This window comes from Pseudophryne corroboree, chromosome 2 (genome assembly GCF_028390025.1).
Source record: "Pseudophryne corroboree isolate aPseCor3 chromosome 2, aPseCor3.hap2, whole genome shotgun sequence".
Classification (NCBI taxonomy): domain Eukaryota; kingdom Metazoa; phylum Chordata; class Amphibia; order Anura; family Myobatrachidae; genus Pseudophryne; species Pseudophryne corroboree.
The window spans coordinates 503,788,646-503,815,109 of NC_086445.1; the positions used below are offsets into that span (position 1 = coordinate 503,788,646).

At 39.4% G+C, this 26,464-nt stretch overlaps 1 protein-coding gene and 1 pseudogene across 7 annotated transcripts in view; both read left to right on the top strand.

Moving 5' to 3' along the window:
- The window catches only part of BCAS3 (BCAS3 microtubule associated cell migration factor), a 2,144,796-nt gene that overhangs the window by 1,064,321 nt on the left and 1,054,011 nt on the right, over positions 1-26,464 (top strand). For 6 of the 7 annotated variants that reach the window (XM_063954016.1, XM_063954015.1, XM_063954018.1 and 3 more), the window contains exon 17: positions 1,550-1,594. The exons of the other annotated variant lie outside the window; for it this stretch is intronic. In XM_063954016.1, coding sequence (XP_063810086.1) covers positions 1,550-1,594 — 45 coding nt within the window. The remainder of the gene's footprint in view (positions 1-1,549; positions 1,595-26,464) is intronic. 7 annotated transcript variants of the gene reach the window in all.
- On the top strand, positions 7,104-7,221 carry LOC135051785 (5S ribosomal RNA; annotated as a pseudogene).

The window sequence follows — 26,464 nt, forward strand, 5'->3', positions numbered from 1 at the left end:
TTATCTGTCCAGCTAGTGGAGCCCGGTGCTGGTTTTAAAAATACGGGGGACCCCTACTCTTTTTGTCCCCCGTATTTTTGGGACCAGGACCAGGCGCAGAGCCCGATGCTGGTTGCTTAAATATGGGGGAACCCCTGTCATTTTTTTTCCCATATTTCTGCAACCAGGATCGGCTCAAAGAGCCCGAGGCTGGTTATGCTTAGGAGGGGGGACCCCACGCAATTTTTTTTAGGATTTTACTTTGTTTAATTTAAAAAAAAAAAAAAATACGAACCCCAGCACGGATCACACAGATCCGGCCGAGATTGATTGTAAAAAAAAACGGCAGTGTTTTGCTAATCACTGCCGTTAAATTAGGTAAAAAAACACGAATGACATCGACATCGGAAGCAAAGAAAAACACGAATACGACAGCTTAGTAAATTAGTCGTAATCCATTCAAAAAGTTGCAGTTTTACACTGCCGATGTCATTCGTGATTGAACTTTGACCTATTTTCGGAAATTACGAATCTTAGTAAATATACCCCATGGTGAGAGATCCTTGTTTACCAACTGCATGGTCACTTTAATCGGTCACTGTTATTAGGTCCTAAATTGCACTTTATGTATGTTATATGCCAGTGAGTTCATTTGTGTCAATAAATACACTTTTTATGGAACCAAATTATTGGTTTAATTGATCCTGTGGGGTCATACACTCTTAATTGATTTTAGGGATACATCTGTAAGTCGGAGCGCCAATGCAGGCTACATATCTTTTTCCATATTTGAATTCTAGGGAATTCATGTGTTTTTCCCTCTATGTGTAGAAGCAAGGCTGCCTTGATTTATTTACTGCGCATTCACTGTTGTTGTACACCCCCTATTTCTTTCGACGATTCAAAAAACCAACATGCTTTTTCCGGGGGGGGGGTCAATGTCGACATAAATCGATATGGACACTGTGTAAGTGTACAGCGTCACCACGCATGACTCGCTACGCTCGCCATGCTTCGGGCACGATGCATCGCTGCGCTCGGCACACTATTATATTCGGCCACCAGGTCCACTGGGATGGTAATGTATGAACAAGTCTGTTTTTGGGCAAAATTCCTTAAAAACACATGTAACATTTTGACAAGTCAGCATTTTAAACATCGGTATTGTGACTGTTGACATTTTAAACATGTCGGTATTATGAATGTCGGCATTTTGACCATGCCTGTATTTTGACTGTCAGTCAGTGGCTGCCGGGATTATGACCGTCGGTATTGTGTATGTCGGTAAATCAACTGCTACCCACATCCAAGCATGCAGATTGTTGGGGGTGGGGAGGGGGTAAATAGCTTTGGACATACAGTATTGCTCTTAAAAAGTGAATGGTCACTGCACTGATGGCATTAATACAATAGATGTGTGATGTGTGTATGAAATTAAATAGGTTGATGCTTGAATGATGCAAAACAATAACAGAAATATGTATTTTGAGCACAAGCGCATGATTTAAATAATGTATGTTGATGAGGTTTTTTTTATCTAATATGTTTGCCTTTTCCCCTCTACATGAAGACCTTACCTGTTTGGAGCAGGATGTTTTTCCATCAAAGCTCCTTGGTAAGTTCTGAATCCAACCCCAGCATGCTTATGATTCATGTTCTATTAACTGGCTATAACGCACCTTTTGCATTTTGCTTGGAAGAAAGATGGTTTGATGGAGGCACCTTATTGTAGATAATCTCAGTGAACCATTTTCTCATATTAGAATACTTTTCCAACAAATAGGCATCCTACTAAAGCTTCTCTATAGGAAGGACTAAATGGCTGTGGTGGCACCTTCCATAGAACATCAATTATAATAATGTGATATACGACAGTGATATACTCATAAAGCAGTGCACAAACATTGAGTCCGGGCAACTAGTTTAATCTCAGAATTTGTTTTACTGGCCCCTTGATCATCCGGCGTGCAGTAAATTCTATAATGTTGTTCACGCAATGGCCCTTGGGCATCTCCATATTTTCTTGGCAAGCGCAGAAAGAGGATAAATGGTATTTTTAGTTCCGCTAACTAATCTCATTGCACAGGGGTTTGAGTAAAAGGTTCAGGAGCCTAGTATGTTTACTTTTGTGTGGGATTATATATATATATATATATATATATGTATGTATGTATGTGTCCAGAGCAGCACTAACACACATACTGTAGACCCTAAGAAAGATGTGCACATGAGGTTTAGTTCTAGCACAATCTTATGCTCTTATCTAAGAGTTTAGGGACAGTGTTATCATTATGTGAAAAGACCTGTTCTCAGCTAATTTTGTTTCTTCATGTACAGTATTTATGGCCATTTCCCGCAAAGGCTTCCACGTGGTAGAGCATTATTTATTTCTTTTATCAAGTATTGATGTTTTTAGCTCATTTTAACTGAAGAAGCACTTAAAAAATATTTAATTAAATAATTTTTATTATTGATGTTTTTTTTGGAAATGATACGGGCTATTGTAATCAGGTGTATACTGTTTAGTCTGGCCTTGCTAAGTGATAAGTGTCTTTTACTGCTCCAATCCAGTATAACCTATTCAGCTGAGCATCACTGCTTTGCACCAGCAAATAATAATTAATTGTTAATTAAGTTTCCCCCCCAAAACAGTTTAACTAAATGGGCCCCTTAATATGCTCTTCATAAAAAAAAAATATAATTTGCTGTTACATTGTATTTGAATTACAAGATCCCTTAATGGTGATGAATCGATGTGGTGTAACCAAAAACGTAGTTCTCCTTTAATATCTAATTTAGTTAAATTTAAATTTAATAAGGATTAATCCAAACGTTCATATAGTAGACAAGACTTTCCATTACTATACCATCTTACTATAACATTGTTTAGCTGTTGACTTTATTGTTTTAGTTGACATTGAACCTAATCAAAGCTTGCAGAACTTTTTAATAAAATTGAAGCAATTCTTTTGTTTTTGCTATTTTATCCAGTGGCCTTGTCCTGAATTAACAATAAATGATATATTTCCATGCCATGAAGTTTCAGTGCACATACTTATTTTGCTGAATTATAGTTTTTGTTTCTCAGATTTTGACTGACCACTGGACATGTGCCGAGGACAGACATTTGTCAGCCAGCATTGATTAAAAGGCACAGATTAAAGAGGGATGTGTGCAGATTGCTGGCGTTTTAAATCACTGGTTCCATTCACAAGACTGCATTGTGGTTGGTTTGATTCTTGTGGTGAACAGTGAGGAGAAAAATAGGAGGTCTTCTAGATCCTACTTAGGCATTATAGCAGGAGGGGGAAAACTTCTGCATTTGCTTCACATAACACATTGTTTTCATTATGGTTTTAATAAGAGCTGTAATTATGACAGCATAGTAATGGAAATGTGACAGATTATTGCTTGTTGTGCATGAGCTTTCACAGAATGTTTGCTAAGGAAGTCTTCTCTTGTCCCACCAAGGGATGTGTTGGGACTGGGTCCATTGTTCAGTGGTTTGCCTGTAATGTTAGGCATATTTGTACACAAGCAATGATGACGAAAGTTTAGAGTATCTATTACATTTCTGACCCAACCTTTCTTTACTACCTAGCTTTAGCTGTCCTTTGTAAAACTTAGTTTTAGAAAGTAGAAAGTAAACCAGGGACACTACACATGAGCTATTCATTTTTCTTGGTATGAAACACATATTAAAAGCAATTTATGACATATTGATGTGCAAAAGAGTATTATCTCATGTTGTACGACTCTTTAAGCTATTCACCATATCCTGCTATAGAATACATTTTATTCCGACTAGTTTTATTTACTGTAGATGTAGCCTAATTATACCAAATATGCATTATTTGCGTTATTATTGTGTCCGGTGCCGTGGGTACTTGATGGTTTCAAGAGTATATTATATTTATATGTAATACTAGTTTTGTATTGCATCCCTTAAAATTAAATATTGCATCTTACCGTTCACGTTTTATAGACAATTTGGTGCCTTTATCTTAAGCCCTTTGTTCAGTGTGATGGATATGTTTGCTGTGTTATCGATGCCCTAACAAGATACGTATCGCATGTTGTTCTATGTGCACTGTGTTACCATCACTATAGAGCCTTCTGCATTTTCATCTACATTAGTATGTCTAGTACATCTGTCTATGGCATGATGTGTGGCTCTTGTCATGTCTGATTGAAGAATTTGTCATCGTCTTATCAACATCATTGCCAACTGACCCTAATTTCCAGACGTGATTTCAGTTTTAAAAATGTCTGTTTCTTTTATTTATCTTTTCTGATTTTCATTTAGTATAGGTCGATTGCAGAGTACTGTTCATCATATTCTGTGTATTTAATGCAATTATTACAATTTATTTTTAAGAAAATTTTGTGTCAATAACAAATACATACAATGTAGATTTCAATGAATTCTGGCCATATGTAATAAGACCATGACAGATGATGTAACATATGTAAAAATTCCTATCAATATTGACATTCTATTGCTATATTACAGACAATGGTCGATGACCATTCTTATTTATACTTACAAAGAATGTGGTTGGAGGTGTGACATTATGCGCAAAGTTCTGATTACAGTATCTTAGCCCGATAACGGAATCTTAGTCCAAGGTTGGGTCAAAAATGTAGTTATGTGCTCATCTATCCAATCATTCACTTGCAAATTGTTTACCTACAGTATGACAGAAGGAATGTGTGCCTTACGACAGCTATTACTACCAGTCCATACTATAAATGACTATAAATGACTGCCGATTAACTATTTTATGTTGCTGGTAAATTTAATTCTGCAAAAGAATTATGTTTTGTTCAATAGTTATTTTTAGAACTTCAGGGAGTGATGGGGTTGAATGTCCAGTAAAAAGAATTCTAAGCAAACTGGATTGTTACGTTGTTAAACTGGCAATGTCTTCATATAATAGACTTGGGGGGGGGGGTAGGGGCTATTCTATTGACTGAATTTGTTAACTACCTCCATACATTAGCAGGAACCATTCAGATCACATGTAACTCAGACTCAGATCATAGATCCTATGATGCAGAATCGGATCTCTAATACACCATCAGGCGGCTTGCGGCACCCATAGCCCATCGCAGAGGCCAGGAAATATCCGTCCAACGACGGAGATCCCTGGCCTTTTCCCTCCCCCTAAACGGTAGCAGCATGCTTCAATGTTCACAAATGGAGGCCGGTCGCGGCCCCCTCCCTGCCTCCTTCACAGCAACAGACTGTCAATTACTGACAGTTTTCTGCCATCCTGCTACCTTCATTGCAGGCCCCTATCACGCAAAGTTCTGCCCAGCATCCAGCAGTGGGGGGGTCTGACTGGGACCCAAACCCCCTAGTATTTCTTCTGGGATCCAGTGTTACGACTCTGTGAAGTTTTGATCCAAACCCATCCAGTGGCAGGCATAGAACAGGCACCGGGGGTCAAAGTTCTGGCCAGTGTACACCAATGGGAGGTTCAACCGGGACCCCAACACCCTCTAGTATGTCTTCTGGGATCCATTGTTACCACTTTATGCAGTTTTCTCCCAAATCCATCCAAGGGAAAGGTCTAGAAAAGGTTCTCTGGGTCAAAGTTCTGACTGGAACATTCCGCCGTGAGGTCCGACCAACCCCAACCCCCTAGTATGTCTTCTGGGATGCAGTGTTTCCACTCTGTGAAGTTTTCATCCAAATCCATGGAGTGGAAGGACCGGAACAGACTGTGTCAAAGTTCTCCCCAGCACATTCTGTCGTGAGGTCCAACCCCCTAAAACATGGCTAGGATCCAACTGGACCACCTCATATTGGTTTCATCGCAATTGGTGCAAGGGTGTCCGAATGCATACTTCCGGTTCCGTTTTTTCGAACTTCCGGTCGACGGACCGCGGATACCGGCGTCTCACAGCTGGGCTCACCTGCTATTACGTATACTTAGAAGCAGCATCTAGTGACTCAGGGGGGTATTCTACCCCTCCATCTATCAGCAGGTTTGGTGGTTTCCTCTGACCTCCCGTCGGACCCGTCTCCCTGGTAAACTGTTTCTTGCTACGTTTGGTGATTAACCATATATGGGACTTTCTTTATGCGATAAACACTAAGCATTCTCTCAGCACAAACCAGGGTTGGACGACAATATGGAAATATGCCCACATTTACCTAAGAGCTGCAACAATGTCCAGGATATATAATTAATTAATGCATACCAATGATTTATTTATATGTGTTTTTTTGCTTTTTGATAGGTTCAGCCCTTATTTTGGTTTTTGTATATGCACAATATCCTTTTCCATATATTTAATCACCTTTTTCATAGATACGAGTATTTCCTCATTCTGACAGTGACAACTGATACACTGCAAATTTAAAAAAGTTTTTTTGTATTGCTGACTGCACCCAGTAGTTTCAGAGCAAAACTTGTGATTTTTTACTAATTTTTACATAACAATTCTTTCAATACACTCACAACATATCTTCAAAATATTCCCATTGATATGGGATTTCTGGAACTCCCTCTCATCCTGTTCAAACATTTTTGGTGGCTCTGCAAGGCATCATGTAAACAGAGCACCATTGTGTCATAAAACAGGACAGCAGAAGTTTTCCCCTATCTTCCTTCTGTTTCAGTATCGTTTCTCACCACCCTCTCATTTTCTCATTTGATGCCCAGGCAGATGATAAAAAAGCAGAAGTGGTGTCTAACATTAGACCTGATTCACTATCACTAAAACTGTTTGCAGTAGTAATATACTATCACCCATTCAGTACACCCCATAAAACGTGGGGAATTCATACAGATATCTCCGATCAGACCCTTATGGTCCTCAGTGCACCTGTTTCCCACATGTGTTTCAGCAGCCCCTAGGTGTGATTTTTTTCACCTATGGTCAAATCACACTGAATGTATTATTTTGCCTGATTTTTTTGAAACCAGGCACTGTGGGCCGGGTCAGTACCTGGTTGGGAGACCCTCAGCGAATACCAGGTACGACAGGTATATATTTTTTGTATTTTTTTGTATTTTTTTACCTATTAGCACCCAGCAACCACACAGGAAAGCTGGGTTTTCTTTCAGATCCCACAATACATGGTTCCCAGTGTTATCAGGTGTGATATATCTACCTGCGGTCAAACCACACTGAGTATGCCCAACCTCGTCTGATCTTGGAAGCCAAGCACTGTGGGCCAGGTCAGTACCTGGGTGGGAGACCACCAGAGAATACCAGGTACTGCAGGTATTTTTATCCAAACCAAGGACACAGGACCTAGAACTAAGCAATACATTCCATATTCAATTAGCATTTTTGTGGAGCCCGGCATATATCTTATTTCACGTTTTCTCTTTCTTCCTGTGATATCGTTATCTGAGATTATATTGTTCCATATTCAGGAGAAGAGATCATTTATTTATTTGTCAGTATTGGAGACACATATATATTTTCGCTCACTGAGCTATCATACCAGATTTGTAACAATCACATCAATTGATGTTTATTCTGATGGATTGATAAAAATAATTTACTTAGTTGTTATTTCTCTTTTTGCCTTATAGCCATTATTTTAAGAGGGTATATAATAAAAGTTACATTTTAAAAATTAAAATTTTTCAGAATTTTCAACAAAAGTGTGCCCCAGAAGAGACACATAGTCTTTCTTTTTTCTCTTTGGCTCCGGTACTATATGGGAACCATTCTCTACTTTTCCAAATAGTTTACTGAACTATTTCTGGAAGCACCGCCAACCCAGCGCCGAATATTAATTATTTAATTCATGACATGGCCAGATGTTGGTTTTGATTGGATTTGATTAACGCTATAGCACTTATTATATCAATTTGACCAAGTGATCCTGTGCAGACTCAACCAACCTTTCTTCTGTCCGAATGCATAACCAGACAAACAGACAAACAAATAGAAAAATACATTTTATATATAAGCATAGGCAGATCTTTATGTATATACAGTAGATAGATAGATACCAACCTGTGAGTGAATAGCTATAAAGCAGTATGCATGTTTTTGAGACAATGGCTAAACTTGCAAAATGCATTATGCCTAATTTATACACAGTATTATCCACCCTTACCAATCACCAAGGAGAGAGTCCTTTTCTGAGCTTACTTAGTGTTTCCCCTCCGTTTTGTCATTGTTTCAGTAAGAACTGACTAGAGCACTTTTATAAAATAACTGTCCATATAAAAAACCACTTGCGTATATGGCTTGACTGTAGTCTAAATTTGGTTTGTTTGTAGGTACTCTAGGCCTAATTCATTATGGATCGCTATTGAGGCTGACATAGGGATTTTCACAAATCTGCTCTTGCTAAAAATCGCATGTGAAGAGCCACCAAGAAAGGATAAAAGACGCCCACTGACGTATTCGCAAATCTGTGTAAGCATTAGCAGATTCGCAATGCATATGCAAAAAAATGAGCACCACCGACAGTTACGGCTAACCCCAGCATATTTACATTAATCAGAAAACAGTTGCACCGGGCACCATGTTTTTAAATGCAGCGTTCGCAGAGGACGTCAGATACACGCCCTAAAAATGGGCATGACATGCCTGCGTTTTCCCAACCACTCTCCACAAACATCATGTTACCACCCACAAATAGTCACTTCCTGGCAATCAAAATGCGTTCTTTTCACAATTAGCCTACATTTTACCCTTCGCGCACACGCAATTCATTCGCAGTGCATGCGCAGTCTGCTGATAATCGCTCACTGTGTGCGAACTCACATTTGCAAATGATAGTGAATCAGGCCCTCTGAAATTTATTCCAATCTGGGCTAATACTATAGAGACATCTTGGCCAAAATGTGCATTACAGTATATGGATGCTAATGCAAATTCTAGACTATGGAAATGTAGATTACATTGCCAAAATGATGTGGAAACCTGCACAGGATACCCATATGAGCTTGTTGAACTACTCCTTCTAAAACCAAGGGCATGAAAATAAATCTAGTCCCCCTTTGCGACTATAACAACCTTCACATGGTGCAGTGAATTGCATCCATTCAGCCACAACATTTGTGAGGCCAGGCACTGATATTGATTAATCAGACATGACTCACAATGTGTGTTCAAATTTTTCTCAAAGTTCCACAGGGTTCTGCGCAGACAGTCCGCATCAAACTCTGCAAGCTATTTTTTTTTATAGACATCTCTATTTGCATGGGGGCATTGTCATTTTGAAATAGGAAGGGACCAGACTGCTGCACCAAAGTTGGAAACACCTAATTCTTTCAAATTTCATTGTATCCTGTAGTATCCTGTATTTCCTTTCACTGGATCTCTGGGGCCCAGGTCAAACCATAATATTTAGCCCCAGACTATTATTCATTTCCTGCTAAACTTTACAGTTGGTAGGACACGTTCAGGCAGAAAACATTCTCCTTGAATTTGCAAACCCAGATTTAGTTGTCATGAGGGCAGTTGATGAAGCAAGCATCGTCACACAAAAAAAAAGCATTTCCACTGCTACATTACCCACTTGAAGTGTGATTTATACCACTCCAGCAGACATTTGTTATGGGGATCAGATGTTTGCATGCAACGCCTCAGTCATGGAAAACCCAAGCCATGAAGATCCACAATGGAGAGTTATTGTGTAGACATTACATCCAGAGGCAGTATGGAACTCTGTAATGAGTGTTGCAACTAAAGATAGATGATTTCTGTTTTTCAGCCTTTGGCAACCCCATTCTGTGATCTTGTGTGGCCAACTGCTTCATGGCTGAGCTGATGTTGCTCCTAGATATTTCCACTTCACAATAACCACACTTACAGCTGGACACAAAATACAAAAATTACAATTTGGCAATCGTGTGCCCCAAGTCAAAGTGTGCAGCCGAAGAGACAGAAAGGAAGTTCACCCAACTTCCATATAGACAGAAATATATAGGTAATACTGTCCTCTACTGCTCTCCTTGGCTACATGCGTCTCACATACTGTACTTATCCTTGATAACAATCCATTCAGAATAATAGTCCCTAATGTTTTAGCATGTGTCCCACATACTTATCCTTGATAACAATCTGTTCAGAAGAATTGTCCCTAATTATTTAGTTCTTGAATATGAAGTAAAAATAAAGAGAGAGAGAGAGATATAACACCGGCGCACTTATGGACTGCCATCAGCAGCAGCTACCTGACCACGGTTATACTCCAATAATCAGTGGCATGCAGTGGGGTGAGTATGGCCTTTGCTGCCATACTAACATTTAAACCAGAGGTTTGACTATATAATGTTTATGACAAATACAAAGAATATATTATAAATATGTTCTTTTTACTATTCTAATGATTTTTATAGTCAAATCTGTGAAGTAAAAAGTCTATGGCAGGTGAGGCAGTGCCTCATCTTCTTATCTTTTCCGCACATCTCTGATCTCACCGAAATTTCCAGCAGTATAAACTGCTGCACCTTTGTATAATGCCCAGATGCACCCTTTGGCTCATAAATTGTGTGTAATCTGGCTCTGGTACTAGCCATTGCCTCCTGAGCCATTTACTTCACCGCACGTCCCACCCAATAACCAAATAAAGACAAAAAAAATGTAAATAGATCAGGTAACTGCGCTCCTGCCCACACTCAAAGGAAAAATACTTCCCTTCAAAGATTTGATGACTTTTTATAAGGCGCCCATAATTTTATTGCAATTAACATAAACACTTCTTTAAGCTAGTTTACCACTAAAATAACGACACACTAAAATAACGACATGGACACGGTTAGCTGTAGTTAAAGGTCAGACGATATATATTGATCGCTGACCTGTTCTTTAAACTATATTTGTAATTGAATTGATTTTATATTGGAGGATGGCAAAGGAAAAGTCGCTACCAGACACCAGCTCCAGTCATTTATATTGAAACACAAAAACTGAGGAGGGGACTAAACCACAACACCGCCTCCTCCCTGCATAACCCGCATTGTGCAGGACTCACCACTCTTTTCTCTGGCAAACATTCGGTTCCCGCAGGGGAACGTCTAAATGTCCAACCGCAAGGTAAGGACACACCTGCCATCCTTCTAAAGAGGGTGCCCCACAATGACCACTTATGCCCATCTGACCGCTGGTTGGTAGCGACTTCCCACTAATCTGGCTGTCAAGAGCCCACAGAGAAAGACAAGATGCAGGAAAACATATAGTCAGGGCGGGCGGGAGGGCATTCCAAAATGGCAAGAGGAAGTCTGAGGCACATGACTATGGCTTATATATTATTCCGAGACCAACCCCTAAACCCTTGACGGACAGCCCTATAATCCTATAGGAAAAATACCAGAGAAAAACTAATCTACCTAGCAACTGCTTAGTCATAAACAACCAATCACAAAAAATTGGGCTCTTATATGGCCTCAGGCTTATTCAGCCTTCAGCTAATCTAATGATCCCACTGGTTGCTCACAAATGGTTTGAAAGAGGATGCAGCAATCATAATTTGTAGAGGAAAAAGCAGATGTGAAACAGTGTAATCCATCAGACAATATTTATTACAGCCATAAAATTCGTAAAAGCAGAATGGAGGATTACAGTTTCAGTGACCACATGAAGCCATAAGGTATTAAATCCACATAGAGGCTCCAGATCCTCTACCTGGGTCTCCGTGTTACAAAATCCCAAATCAACTCCAACAACCCATGCAGATCATCACTCCAGTCACCTACTTCCGACGCATTTTGAAGGCTGGTCTCTTTATCAAGGCAGTGTGACTGGAGTATAAGGAAGTGATCAGCATAATTGCCTCCAGGTCAAGAGGTCAACATTTTTGTGTATATATAGAAACATTCTTACATACTTACATCTAAACGACTAATCGGTATACATACAATATAAAACATAATTTTACATTTAAAAAACAGATTGTGGAATGAATGGAAAAACAGAAACTGGAAGTGCCTGGCGTCATCATCCGGTTTGGCGTCTCAGTATTGCAGTCCCCATTAATGTCCACATCTTTTTTGAATGCTACCCAATACAAAAATCATTCCATTTCATTAATCATCGCACTCATCCTAATCTTCCCAAATGCGGTAACCGTATATGAGCCGCAAGTGGAAAGCAGAAAACAGGAGTAACCTCCACTTCTAGACTGCAGTGGTAAACATTTCTATGGATCCCTCAGAGATCTGGCAGATCTCTATCAGGAAGTGTTGTCACTCAAGTAAAACTTTATTAAAATGTCAGCTGCAATAAGTGAAAACAATAAGCAAAAGCAGAAGTAAAATTCTTATAAATTGAGAATAAACTGTACAACTAAATGCACTGTAAAATTAAGACACCATAAATATAAATAAATATACAGTAAGGTATAAAAGGGTAATAAAAGTGTCTGATGAAAGAGGGGGGTTAAATAAAAGGCAATATAAAAGAAGTTGAAAAAGTAATATTTAAAGTGGTCACTCCTTTCTTAATATTCCTAAGATATTCACTTAAGTTTGTTTTTAATGTTTTTAATGCTCTACTCATTCTTTTCACATAAACCAAATAACAACTGCATTCAATAAAATATACCACATTTGCAGACTTATGCTTTACTGCAGTTGTGCTTCAGTCTCAGTCACGTAATTAGAAACCGTCCCGACGCAAACATTTACATTGCCAGAACAAGTGAGCACCACAGGAATTGTCTCAATAGCGTCCCTTAGAGTTAATTCGTGAGACTGAAGCGCAACTGCAATACAGCGGAGGTCTGCAAACAACAAACAGAAATTATGAAGGAGAGAATTATTTAAAAGAATATGATAAAGACAAGCTGAACAATAACAAAAATGAAGATAATGCCCTGAATGTGAGCAGGTACTACAATAATCAGATGCATTTCTGGTTTTTGTTTTTCCATTTATTCATCGATTTGTTTTCAAGTTTGTATCTATATGAAATTGTGTTTTATATTTTATGTATATTGATTAGTTGTTTATATTTTAGATGTCAGTTAGTAAAAATGTTATTATGTATACAAGAATGTTGCCCTCTTATTGTGGAGGGTATTTAGATCACTTCTTTTCACTCCAATCACACTGCCTTGACAAAGAGACCTGCTCTTGAAACGCGTCAGTAGCAGGTGACTGGAGTGCTGATCTGAAAGTTGTGTTGGAGTTGATCCAAGATTTGGTGGCAAGGAGACCCAGGTAGAGGATCCAGAGCCATTATTTGCATTTGATACCTAATGGCCTCCTGTGGTCACTGGAACTCTGTAATTTTATGGATGTAATAAATATGAGATGGATTACGCTATGTTCCATATCTGCTATTTCCTCTGCATATTATGATTGCCGCATCCTCTTTAAAACCATTTGTGAGGAACCAGTGGGCGCATTTTAAAAAATCACCAAATCTTTTAATGGAAGTATTTTTCCTTTAGGTGTAGGCCTGAGCGCACTTTCCTGATCTATTTACTATTTTTTGTCCTGAATATCATGTGATCAATCATATGTCCTTTGTATACACATTCCTCTATAGCTCCTTTTTTCCACACATATACTTTATGCATAACTAGATTAAGAGGGGGGCGCAGGGCACACTGTTCCCTGGGCCCCCCTTTGTCAGGGGCCCCCCGGCCGGAGGACACTGACATCACTAGCTTTCCCTCTTATGCAGCAGCAGAACTAGGCATCCAAAATGCGAGCAGGGCAATATGCAGTGCAAACAGAGACACAGGAGTATCAGGTTTCATGAGTTACCTATGGAGCTTTCCGACTGGAGGAGAGATAGGAGGGTGGAGAGAGCTGTAAGGGATCCTATCTTCATTTCCTCCCTGCCTGGGTGTCTGAGTCCTGTGTAATCTGTTATGAAGGTCTAGAGAGAGCCCGCCTGAGTCCTGTCCTGGTGTGTAAGTAGCATAGAGGCTGCTTCTATTCTTGTATATGACAAGATAACGTATAGATTTTATTTTTCTATGTGTGTTTTAAGGTTGTTTGTCTTTGTTTCACTACAAGAATATTTTATAAAAAAAGTTGCCTTTCAATTAGTTGGAGCTTTAATCAGTACCCAGGCATTATTAAACTATTAGTTTAAATCTATTATACACCATTGGTTTAAATGTAATATACACAATCCATACCTCCCAACATGACCCATTCCAGTAGGGACAACATGCTCTCTACCTGGACTTTCTTTTTCATTTATGATTGCAATCACCTGTGTCGTCAATCAAATAGTTCAACACTGGTGACGTCAGTCATATACAGTATTAAGTGGGAATTCCAGATAGAGAGCATTTTCTCCCTTCTGGAATGGGTCACGTTTAAGGATAAACACAATCTAATATACACCCCCCCCCCCTTCCTTCCACTGGGGCCCCCCCTGTCTTAAGTGCCCTGGGCACTCCCAAGGCTAAATCTGGCCCTGACTTTATGTAGTGGCCCTTAACGCTCACAGATAAAAAGTAGAGAGAAATGCAAAAGGACTGATCAATAAAACTGCAAAATTGAACCAATAGCATACAAACATGCATGCATAAATACCTATATAAAAGATACAATGAGTTCAAAGTCCTGTGGGAATAGAGCTTCTACCAGATGCTATGTACAGTGTAATTGCAGTGAAGTCCCGGGAAACCAAACAGCTGGTAACAGGCAAACTGTCTAGACACCAAAAAAAAGAAGTCTCAGTGGGGTAGATAAGAGAAGCAGTGATACGAGTGGAGAAGTGTGCAATGGCAGCAAATCAGCATTGAGGTAACATTTATCAAGTGCATTCTAAGCAATTATAAATAGGCATTGATTAGTTGCCATGGGCAACATCTCCACCGGCTCACTTCTCCACTCTTTTCATTGCTTCATACATCTACCCCAATGTCTTTAACACCACAGCTTAACACATTTCAGACTGCTGAGATCCTTCCTCAGAATAACTAGTTAACTAGTAGCAGCAGTGGATTCTAAAACCCCAAAGCAATTCAACATTGCTCCAGTATAGAGAAGATCAGCTATCCCGGTGATCTCAATCACCAGAGTCACTATCACTTTTGTTGCAGTGAAATATTGCACTGCTGAGTCTGACTAGGCAATGCTAGTGCACATGCGTGAATTGAGGTTCACATATGCCGTCATATGTGTCCGATGAATGGAGACAAACAGGGATGGAAGGATTCCCATAGGAAGGAGCGGGGGTCGAAGAACATATGCCATCTGAAGATGGCATAGGTTCCTGCTGCAGTCAAGCTCGGAAAATGTAGTGTTGTCAGAGCTTAATTAATTTAGGTCCCCATACTAGTGTGTGGGGACAGTGGGACAGATCGGGGCTGAAAAGTAAGCAGGAGATAGCTGTGATGTCTTCTGTGTTAACTTTGTAATGAATGGCACCAATACTTAATTTCTACAAAAGTAGGTGAAATGTTATTATTCACCTACTTTTGTAGAAATTAAGGGAAAAGTAATAGACCCCAGGGACCTTTACAAACATATTTGTAACTTGTAATTCCTAATGCCCTGACAATTTGATCATAGTTGTCTATGCTATATCTGTGATACATTTGTTTGTCCCAGATGACTACGTTCCCTCCTTTATCAGAAGGTTTAATTTGGACACTATCCCAAGTTTTAATCTCATTCAGGGCTTCCCTTTCATCTTTAGTGAGGTTATCCATCTTGTGTGAATACCTTTTATTGATTTTACCAAGTGTGTCCAAATCTGCATAGATCTAGTGCACATTTTCCCCCTGTGTTGAAAGGTTTTCCAAAAGGGGAGTTCCTCAGAATGAGAAGGAACTGCTCTAACCTGTCACAATTTGAACAGAGAGCCACGGAATTAAGTGAGAGACTCCTCAAAACAGGATACTCTAAGAGGGCCATAAAGAAGGCCAAATACGCAGCTCAACAAATAGACAGGAACCAATTACTACACCCCAATAAGATTAGAACAGCAAAACAACCTGACACTATTAGATTTGTGGGTGATTATTGTGCTGAATGGGAGGAAATCAAAGCCATTATAGCTCAACTAAACAAAAGAAAACCATCATAGGATTGCATAAATGTGGGGAGTGTAAGGCATGTGATTACATGATGAGGACAATGGAATTTAAGGACAAATTTAATAGAACACACGAGATCAAGGATTACATAAACTGCAAAACCTCCGGCGTGGTCTATTGCCTCATATGTACGTGTTCAAATACATATATCGGAATGACAACGAGACCCTTGAAACAAATGATATTAGAACACGTAGGATCCATTAGAAACTGTAAAAAAGATCACAGTAAATTTAAACAGTTGACAACAATGGCCAAACACTTCTATGATGATCTGAAGGTGTTTGGCATTGAACAAGTCCGTTTAGGAATAAGAGGTGGAAACCTTACGCAAGAATTATTGAGAAGAGAAAGCTGTTGGACCTTTCTTCTCAATGGTTTACAACCACATGGACTTAATGAACACATCAATTTTGGAGCTTTCTTATAATGATAACATAGGTTGCGAGTGGCTACATGAAGGAACATAGACCATAGGAGGACTTGGAGGAAAGAAGAAATACATCAATTCTATTGGACTTTATTTTGTTATCAGGAGACATATACAAACACAAGAGTCATAACACGTTTATTTTGGTTTTCACATTTTTAGTTTGGATGTACACATCACATTTGTTGTTTTTTCACAAATATGATCTGGTTAAATAACCTGATTAATTCATTTTGGATCACACTGTTCACATATATGTGCATGTTATATGCATACATAAATTACTTGTGTGTGCATACTATATGCATACACTAATATATAAATAATATAAAAAATACATATATATACACAGGATAAATAATTGATTATATAACTTTGAGAAACGAAGTTCACTTTAGTCACGGTTAAGAATAACACTTCAGTTCCTGTGAACGTGTGATAAAGTCATAGGGGCCTTGATTTATGAATATACATTCATAGAATAATCTGTAGATTATATTTTAGCACTTATTTGGTTAGTATTATATTTTCTAACATAGATTAATTCACATATGTAAGATTATTGAGAAAATCTCCAAGGCTCTTATATAAATGGAATAAGTACATCAATTTCCCCACTTAGAATATACTTGGATATCTTGTAAGTCCTGTTCTCTTGTGTTTGTGAACCTTAATACACTAAATATAACCAATATGGTTTAAAAGTATGGCTTTATGCTAGTTCCTTTATTCAGGAACTATGTATTATTGACAGTATACCGATACATTTGTTTCTGTTGTTTAAACATCACTTAAGAGCTACTATGAATAGAAATTTCCAAACAAAGATTACGATTGGCTCAACAATATATCAATCAAAATATACAACTAATGAGGGATAGAGGCAGGCTATTAAACTCCTTTCCGCCCGCAGTTCGGGTTCCCTATGATTAAGCTGTAAAGCGAAACAGTCGTTAGGCAGGACGGCACACGTTTATAACGTGTACGTCATTCTGTTAGCTTAAACCACTGATTAATGGGTTTTTAAGCCCTTTATAATGCTAAATGTAAAAAATGTGTGTGTATGATATGTAAAACCGCTGTTTTATTTATATTAGTGAGACGCAAAGTGACAACTGCCGTGTGTGGGACGTGCTTGCTAGCAGCACGTCGACACTACGAGCGGCTGTATTTAGTGAAGACCGATCATACCCTGACAGGTTAGGTGCCTGCACACCATTGAATAAAAGTGACACCTGAGATTGGATCCATGTGATCGCGGGTTGAGAACATCCTGTTCGGGCATATCTGTTCTGACCGCGTGAGCCGGGAGACGCCAGCCAGATCACTGTTATTAGAATACAATCCATCTCTTCACATATATTTCTAATAGGTAGGGCTGGGAGACGCAGACCGCAACCTATTAGATCATTTGTGTCAGGGCACTATTTATTTATTATCCACTGACTGTGTCGGGAGACGCCGGCTGTAATCAGCGAAACGTCCGCTGTTGGGGTATATTATATACCTTAGACAGTGGTAGCTGATAAATGCCGCCTTACAATTAGATTGTTGCTGTCAGGGTACATCAGTTCAGTGTATTCCTAGACCTTGGGTGCAGGGTAGATGCCTGCTGTGCTCAGTGTTTGTTGTACGCCGTAGATACATACATACCATCTAATAAAGGCACAATACAGTACATGTTACTTCAATTATAATCGGTGTGGCCTCTGTAGTGATAGAAGTGGGAGACATACATGAGCGGACCCGAACTTTTGACACTATAGCCTAAAAGATAGTGAACAGATATATGGTCATTCATTTAAAATATTTGAAAACACTTTAAACACATATTGGTCTTGGGATCCATGATGTTTAATCACTGACATTGATGGGGTTGTCCAACACTATATATATAAAGTACGACTTTGTATAATAAGTGAAGTCTCACTATTTATTCTTAAATTGATTCAATTCAACAGCTTATTTACTTATTATTTTTTATGTGTGTATCCTTGAATATCTATTAATAAATTAAAACATTTAATTGTGATATACAATATTATGTTAAGAGAAGGATGTGTGTTATGCCTCCATTATATATAGATGCCATATACACTCCATGTCATTTTGTGATGGAAAATTAGGCATGTAAGAATGATGCTATAATACCAAATAGATACAAACACATCCCCTTTTGAACAATACAAAGGTTGCTACAGCATTGCAATAATTGTAGCAGTATCTTATGAAATCACAGAAACAAGTTACACACATTCTTCAGTGGAAGAATAAATACTACGCACACCAATACAGTGGTTGAGCTTTTTAATATCACTTTGTTAATTTTTTTATTTTATTTTATTTATTTTTTCACTTGCACATATTTCGTAAGCTTTAACACGTATACCAATAAAAGTTATATTTTAGACTATTGGTCATCTCCCCTTTGGGAGTTGATTTTAAGTAAAATATTAGTGTATCCATTTCTGTGTGTGCCCTATGAAGGAATACCATTTTTTTCTCTTTAGCTATACTACATGTTGAACTTTATTCCACGAGCACCCCCCGACAATAATATTGTGATATCCATTTAATACAAGCGGAGAAAGAACAATTACACACAACTGATTCGTAAATTCACTGTGTCTGTGCGACAGTTTTTTCTTCTTTGTGATACAATATTTTGGTATTAAGAATTAAAGTGGGGTTGGGGGCAGGGATGACTGCATGGTAATGGTGAATAAAATATTTCACAGAACTGTGCAGTAAGTAATAGACTTCCAAGCATCTCACACTTTGTCCTGGCATTGATCATTGACATATATTGTCTGGAATTGTTATCACTGCATCTTTATGTACTGTACTACAATACAACCTGAATTTTTCAGTTTCTTAGCTCTGTAAGTGCCCTATTCTATTTCAGCATTTTAACTTGCTAGTTTTTAAGAAAAATGAATATGCCCAAGAAAGGTTTTATACACAGGTAAAGATTGTGTTGTCTTTCTTTGTATATTCATGACAGACATGCGAGTGTATTATTATTTTTATCAATAGCAGTGTGTAAATCTACAAGTTTGCTGAAAGTCCTGAAACTGACCTCTTGCACAATACCTCCTTGAAGTTATTTTTAGAAATGATGCCTAACCTGTCTTTTGATTTTAGCATTGGATATAATTTACAAAGTGTTGACAGTTTAAAGGGGAGTAAAGTGCAGGAGGTCACAGGCAGTACAAGGCTGCCTCATAAGTCCATAATATAGAACATAAGCATTGTGGGCACACATATGAATTACTTTAACCTGTCTGGATAGAAATGCTCTTATTGCCATATTGATGTTTGAAGATTTACCAAAATTTTTATTATAAAATTCCTCAATTTACTAATCTACAGTCTAAATTTTCAAAAGAAACATTTATTTCACTGGGTTTTTTTTTAATTTGTAAAGTGCTTCTGGAACAAAGTAATAATGACACGCAATCACATGATTTTTACTTCCCTTTCAAATATTACCTGACAGTAAATTTATCCCTCTGAGAGCAAATTCTTTATTGTATCATATTCTGTACAGATACCCTATTTTATAGGGGATCCGTTCAGGATACTGGCTTTCGGCATCCCAGCAGTCAAAATGCAGATGCTGGAATCCAGACACTGCTCCGAATTCTGATGCTGGCATCCCGACATGGATCAAAATGCCGGCGCCAGGATCCCGGTCACTGGAATCTCGATCGAGCTCTGCCGGGACCTTGCTTGGTAAGCTGAGAGATGGGGGTTAGGTTTAGGCTGCGGGGGTGGACTAGGTTGTGGGCACCCCTGGGGAGGGTTAGAGTTTGGCTGCAGGGTGAAAGTGTTAGGTTTAGGATGCGGGAAGGGTAGGGTTAGGTTTAGGCACCAACGGGGAGGTTTAGGGTTAGTCTGCAGGGCGGAATGGGGGAGTTAGGGTTAGGCAGTGTGGGGGGGAGGGTTAGGCAGTGGGTGGGGAGAGTTACCATACTTGTCCATCCCCTGTTGGTATACTCTACTTTGAGGTGCCGGTGTCAGTCACATGACTGCCGACATCCCATCCGCCGGGATATCGTTTGTATCCCTTTTATAGAACAGTAAAAAGTAATGTATGGTACATAAAAATGCATTAATGATCACAATAGCACATATTATATTGCTAACGTCTTGCATTCTTCTTGAATGCAGACACCTGGCCCTTTATTTTGAAGAAGAAAAATTTCTGGTATTCACAGATATATAACCATGCTGCCATTATGCTGCCTTATATTTTTCAGTTGATGCTTTACTTACCTGGCAAATGGCTTCACACTCAAATCAGCCTATATGCTATGAGTGAATAACGCCTAAAAAGTCTACAGTACTTTGTACGTTTTACTTATTACTCTGCACCCAGACCTATTACCAATATTTGTAATATAGGTATTTGGCACTAGTGCCATGCAGCAGGATCACATGCAAACCTGCTAGAATGCCTGGCAGATGACCATAGACAAAAGCCAAATATTGGCCATTGTAATGTGATTTATTGCAAATTGTGTCATCCAACCCCTAGAATGCTAATTTCACTGGTAATATAGGGGGTAATTCCAAGTTGATCGCAGCAGGAAATTTTTTAGCAGTTGGGCAAAACCATGTGCACTGCAGGGGAGGCAGATATAACATGTGCAGAGAGAGAGAGATTTGGGTGTGGTGAGTTCAATCTGCTATCTAAATTGCAGTGTAAAAATAAAGCAGCCAGTATTTACCCTGCACAGAAACAAAATAACCCACCCAAATCTAACTCTCTCTGCACATGTTATATCTGCCCCCCCTGCAGTGCACATGGTTTTGCCCAACTGCTAAAAAATATCCTGCTGCAATCAACTTGTAATTACCCCCATAGTTAGATCTGGCACATGGTCTACTTTCTAGGAGAACTCTCAAAATGTCATAAGTCTCCATGATACTCTGGAAGAATAGGCAAGTGTGGCTTATTGAAAAAAAACTGACCTCCACCCATGACATCTTTATCTCCTACATCCTCAACCGTCTTGCTACTGTATTGCTAAAACCTGGGTAACTTCTTCCACAGCCCCAGATCTGATGGCTGCCATTGTGGCGGATTTAGGATTCTCCTAAGCCTCTTTCCTCTTTTCCTCATCTCGCCAAATCCTCTTTCTTTCACCTCTTTTGCCATCCACACGGTCTGCTTTTTCCATCCTTTTCTCCTATCCCAAAGTCTCTCATAAATGATTATTGTCCCACTTCCCAATTCCTTGATAACGATAACTTGACCTCAATTCCCACATCCTGGTGACTTTGATATTACAATTAATGACCCTACCAACTCTGTTACCTCCAACTCATCTTCCTGATCATTGTTTGGTCTCTCTCATGGACCCTCCTCCCTCTTACACAACAGTGGATACAGACTCCATCTCCTCCCCCACCCCCCACCTTCTCCCTTCTACTTCACTTGCTCCTCTCTGCACTGGACTTTCTACCCACAGTTCCCATTTTCCACCCCTTGTTATTACTTCCCTTCATTACTGTAATCTTCTCCCCTCCCTACTTATCTCTCTCATTGCCCCCTTCGGTCTGTCAGAAAACAGAAAGGGGGGGATGTCCCCCCAGCTGTTCTCCAGCACACTAAATAGTACCTGCAACAACAATTCATGAAAATCTATATGGTAATAAAAATTCAGAGATATTTAATGTATGCATTTGCAAATACATGAGTAGCCACCGGGCCACTTTACGGCATATCTATTACCAGCGGTCCCTACACTGCATGATAACAGTTCCTACTCTGAGCCATGTAATTGTCTATTGTAAGTCCTCAGACAAAGGCACATACAGAAATACACCCAAATTGAGAGAGCGCTTACCTAGGAGCCACCCCTGGGATCTCCACATGGCACTACAGGAACCTGCATCCCCCCACCCCCTTCTACTTCTCTTCCTCCTCTATGCACTGTACTTTCTACCCACAGTACCATTTTCCCATTATCCACCCCCTGTTATTACTTCCCTTCATTACTGTAATCTTCTAACCTGCCTACAGATCTCTCTCAACTCATTGCTCCCTTCAGTCTATCTTTAACTCCACTGCCCACTTCTTCCTGTGCTATTTGTTCCCTGCACCGCTCAGAATGAAGTGCAGTCTCCTCTAACTCACCATCAGTTATTTTTTGCATCAATTAATTGTTTTGTTTATTTTGTACAAAATTGTTATTTGTAAAGTATTTAACTTGCATATAACTGCCCTGTCTGCTACCCCATGTATTATGTCATTTTGCTGAATGTTCCATCCACTATTTACATTGCTACAAAACCTTTAAGGTGCCATATAAGTAAAAGATAATAATAATAATAATAATAATAATAATAATTGTTAATGCGTACTCTGGTCTTTTACAGAAGGGACATCTAGAATGACTCTCTCTGCTCACATAACTCTTTATTTTAATGGTGACTGAACATCTTGTGCTTCTGAAACTCAGCATACGTACATTGAACATTAATATTACATACAAATAAATGATTATGCTGGAAACAACAGTTACATTGCACAGTTACATTTTATATACCAGTTTAAGGTGCTCAAAGCAAAGGCAAATATGTATTGGTACGAAAAAGTGCATTTCAGTTGTTCCTCACAAATGACTAATTCCTGTTCATGACAAACACTTAAATCTCCACTTTCTAAATTACATATCCATTACCTTGAATAGAAAAGAAAAGACCCGGGAATTCATAATTTAATATAGTGTTCCAATGGAAACATTCCAAAATGAAATGCATTTTATGATCCCATCTACCCTTTTAATGCCGTGGTGTGTCCCAACACTCGGCTGACACATGAGCATGTAACAATGATTGATTACATGGAACACCTCAGCATCATTGTGTGATGATTCATAATGCTTTTATATCCTTTCTTGTAAACATTCCTGGTTATTCCAGACCAGTATTATTATGTTGATCTGATGCCAAAACGGGTAAGTTTAGTCCTTAAAAGATTACCATAGCACATTACATTTACAAATCACTGTTTAGTAAGGAGCTGCAGCTTTTCAGCCAGTCTAGTGCTACAACAAATCAATATTGGAGTATTTTAGTATAGTTTAAAAAATGCATGTCCTCACTTGTAGGATTTAAAGCATTGCCTATAGATTAAGAAAAGTCTGCAGTATATAATGCAAACCACACTATGTGAATGGTTCAATCAGGAGAAGGTAGTAACTGTAGCTGTATGGGGAGGGGGCCAGTTTTAGTGGTTATTCAAAGAAGGGTCAGACATGGTCATAGATTGTTACGTGTTGATTTTCAAACTTCTATTGTACTTTTGCTTCAACACAACAATGTGTGCTAACAGTCAGTGATGGATATGAAAAACTGTTGCTGTGGGCTGTGAGTATATGCCGCCTCTCTATATGTGAGTCTTGTCTGCGTACTAAACATACAGCTCCTCCTGTTTTCCATTCCACATGTAGTGTTTGATAGAGGTAGGTGGGATTGTCAAATGACCGGTGTTTGCAAGAATAAATAAAAGTATGGCTGCTAATTCGGGATGACACTACATTGCCTTTAAAAAGCCTTAACAATTTGTTAGAAATGACCAGTGTGTGTAATAAGAATTCTATGCATGTTGTGATATGTGGTGGACAGAGTCTCTAGCCCCCTGACCAATTTATTGAGCAGTAAGTGAGCAAGCAACTAAGAAATAAATAAAACAAAAATAAATCCTAAACCTGTTCTGCTCTAACTAACATACAAACATACATACAAACAAACAAACAAACAAACAAACAAACAAACGTATCTCTCTGCTTATAGTGGCTAGCCTGAGTGTACAAAAACAGTAAGTTGAGTTTAACTTGCAGATAAAAATATGTCTCTCAGAATTCTCACTAGCTTGTTAGACGCATGTATTCCTGTTAGCTGCTTCCTGCTAATCTTACCTAGCTGGGAGACCAAAACTGTCCCAAAGGAATGAAGGACCACCCTTCTCTCTTCCAGTAAGTCCACAGGTCCTTAAATCAGAAGTTTCCTGAGCAAAATAAAGCTTTCTAACAAATACTAAAATTCCATGGAATTTAATTGAATAGCTATTGGAAGTCCTACTTGCACAAGGCGTCCCATATTGATTTGTTTCTCTCCTCTGGGACTGCCGGACAGGGCTGTGAATAGCAGAGAGCTGGCTTCCTGTATGAAGAAACTCCCTGCCTGCCTTTTGCACTGCCCAATCTGGCTTCTATGGGCTGCAGTCAATGCGGATCCATTGCGCAGGTGCCGGGACTGACTGTTGACTCTCCGGGCATGGGGGTAGTGGCAGCCCCCCTCCCCCGTATGTTTGGTAAGTAGGAGCCGCCGCTGTATATTATACGCTCTTTATTAGGTTCACCTGACCACATGATTGTTAATTAAAATATCAGTAATCAGCCAGTCATGTGGCAGTAGCTTAATGCATTAATGCATACTCATGAGGTTCAGTTGTTGTCCAAACCAAACACTAGAATGGGGGAAGAAATGTTGTGATAATTTACTTTTACTGTGAAATGATTGTTAGTACCAGACAAATTTTTGAGTACAGATGTGTCTTAATACAGTATTGCTACAGTCATGCCAAACAACCCTTCTTATTGCGCCAGGTCCCATGGGACTTTGTTTTCATTAAGCATATTTTTCATCCAAAGTTGCAATTTGATGGGCGGCATTGCATATCTGTGTTCAACTGAGTCTGAATCTCTAGATATAATTCTACAATGCAGTGGCTTTATGTTACACTCCAAGTTCCCTTGTGCTTCGTATACAGATTCAGCCACTCACAGATATATAAATGTCACGAATCAAATTAATCAGTGCAGGCTCATGAGTACATTTGACAAAGCCTTTGTTGCATCCCTGAAGAAGTCAGAGTTGATGAAATGCGTTGGGTGGTCCTGCTGCTTATCTATTCCTCACCATATTAGAGATCTGTTCTAGTCAGGAGCTCCCAGTCTTCTGAAGTCTTGTCTTGGATACAGATTCATCTTGTAACTATTGCTATCATACTGTATAATGTGTATATTGGTATCTTAATAGACAGCACATTTTGGGTTTATATATATATATATATATATATATATATACACTGCTCAAAAAAATAAAGGGAACACTTAAACAACACATCCTAGATTGAATGAATGAAATATTCTTATTAAATACTTTGTTCTTTACATAGTTGAATGTGCTGACAACAAAATCACACAAAAATTATCAATGGAAATCAAATTTATTAACCCATGGAGGTCTAGATTTGGAGTCACCCTCAAAATTAAAGGGGAAAAACACACTACAGGCTGATCAAACTTTGATGTAATGTCCTTAAAACAAGTCAAAATGAGGCTCAGTAGTGTGTGTGGCCTCCACGTGCCTGTATGACCTCCCTACAATGCCTGGGCATGCTCCTGATGAGGTGGCGGATGGTCTCCTGAGGGATCTCCTCCCAGACCTGGACTAAAGCATCCGCCAACTCCTGGACAGTCTGTGGTGCAAAGTGGCGTTGGTGGATTGAGCGAGACATGATGTCCCAGATGTGCTCAATTGGATTCAGGTCTGGTGAAACGGGCGGGCCAGTCCATAGCATCAATGCCTTCGTCTTGCAGGAACTGCTGACACACTCCAGCCACATGACGTCTAGCATTGTCTTGCATTAGGAGGAACCCAGGGCCAACCGCACCAGCATATGGTCTCACAAGAGGTCTGAGGATCTCATCTCGGTACCTAATGGCAGTCAGGCTACCTCTGGCGAGCACATGGAGGGCTGTGCGGCCCCCCAAAGAAATGCCATCCCACACCATTACTGACCCACTGGTCATGCTGGAAGATGTTGCAGGCAGCAGATCGTTCTCCTTGGCGTCTCCAGACTCTGTCACATCTGCCACGTGCTCAGTGAGAACCTGCTTTCATCTGTGAAGAGCACAGGGCACCAGTGGCGAATTTGCCAATCTTGATGTTCTCTGGCAAATGCCAAACGTCCTGCACAGTGTTGGGCTGTAAGCATAACCCCCACCTGTGGATGTCGGGCACTCATACCACCCTCATGGAGTCTG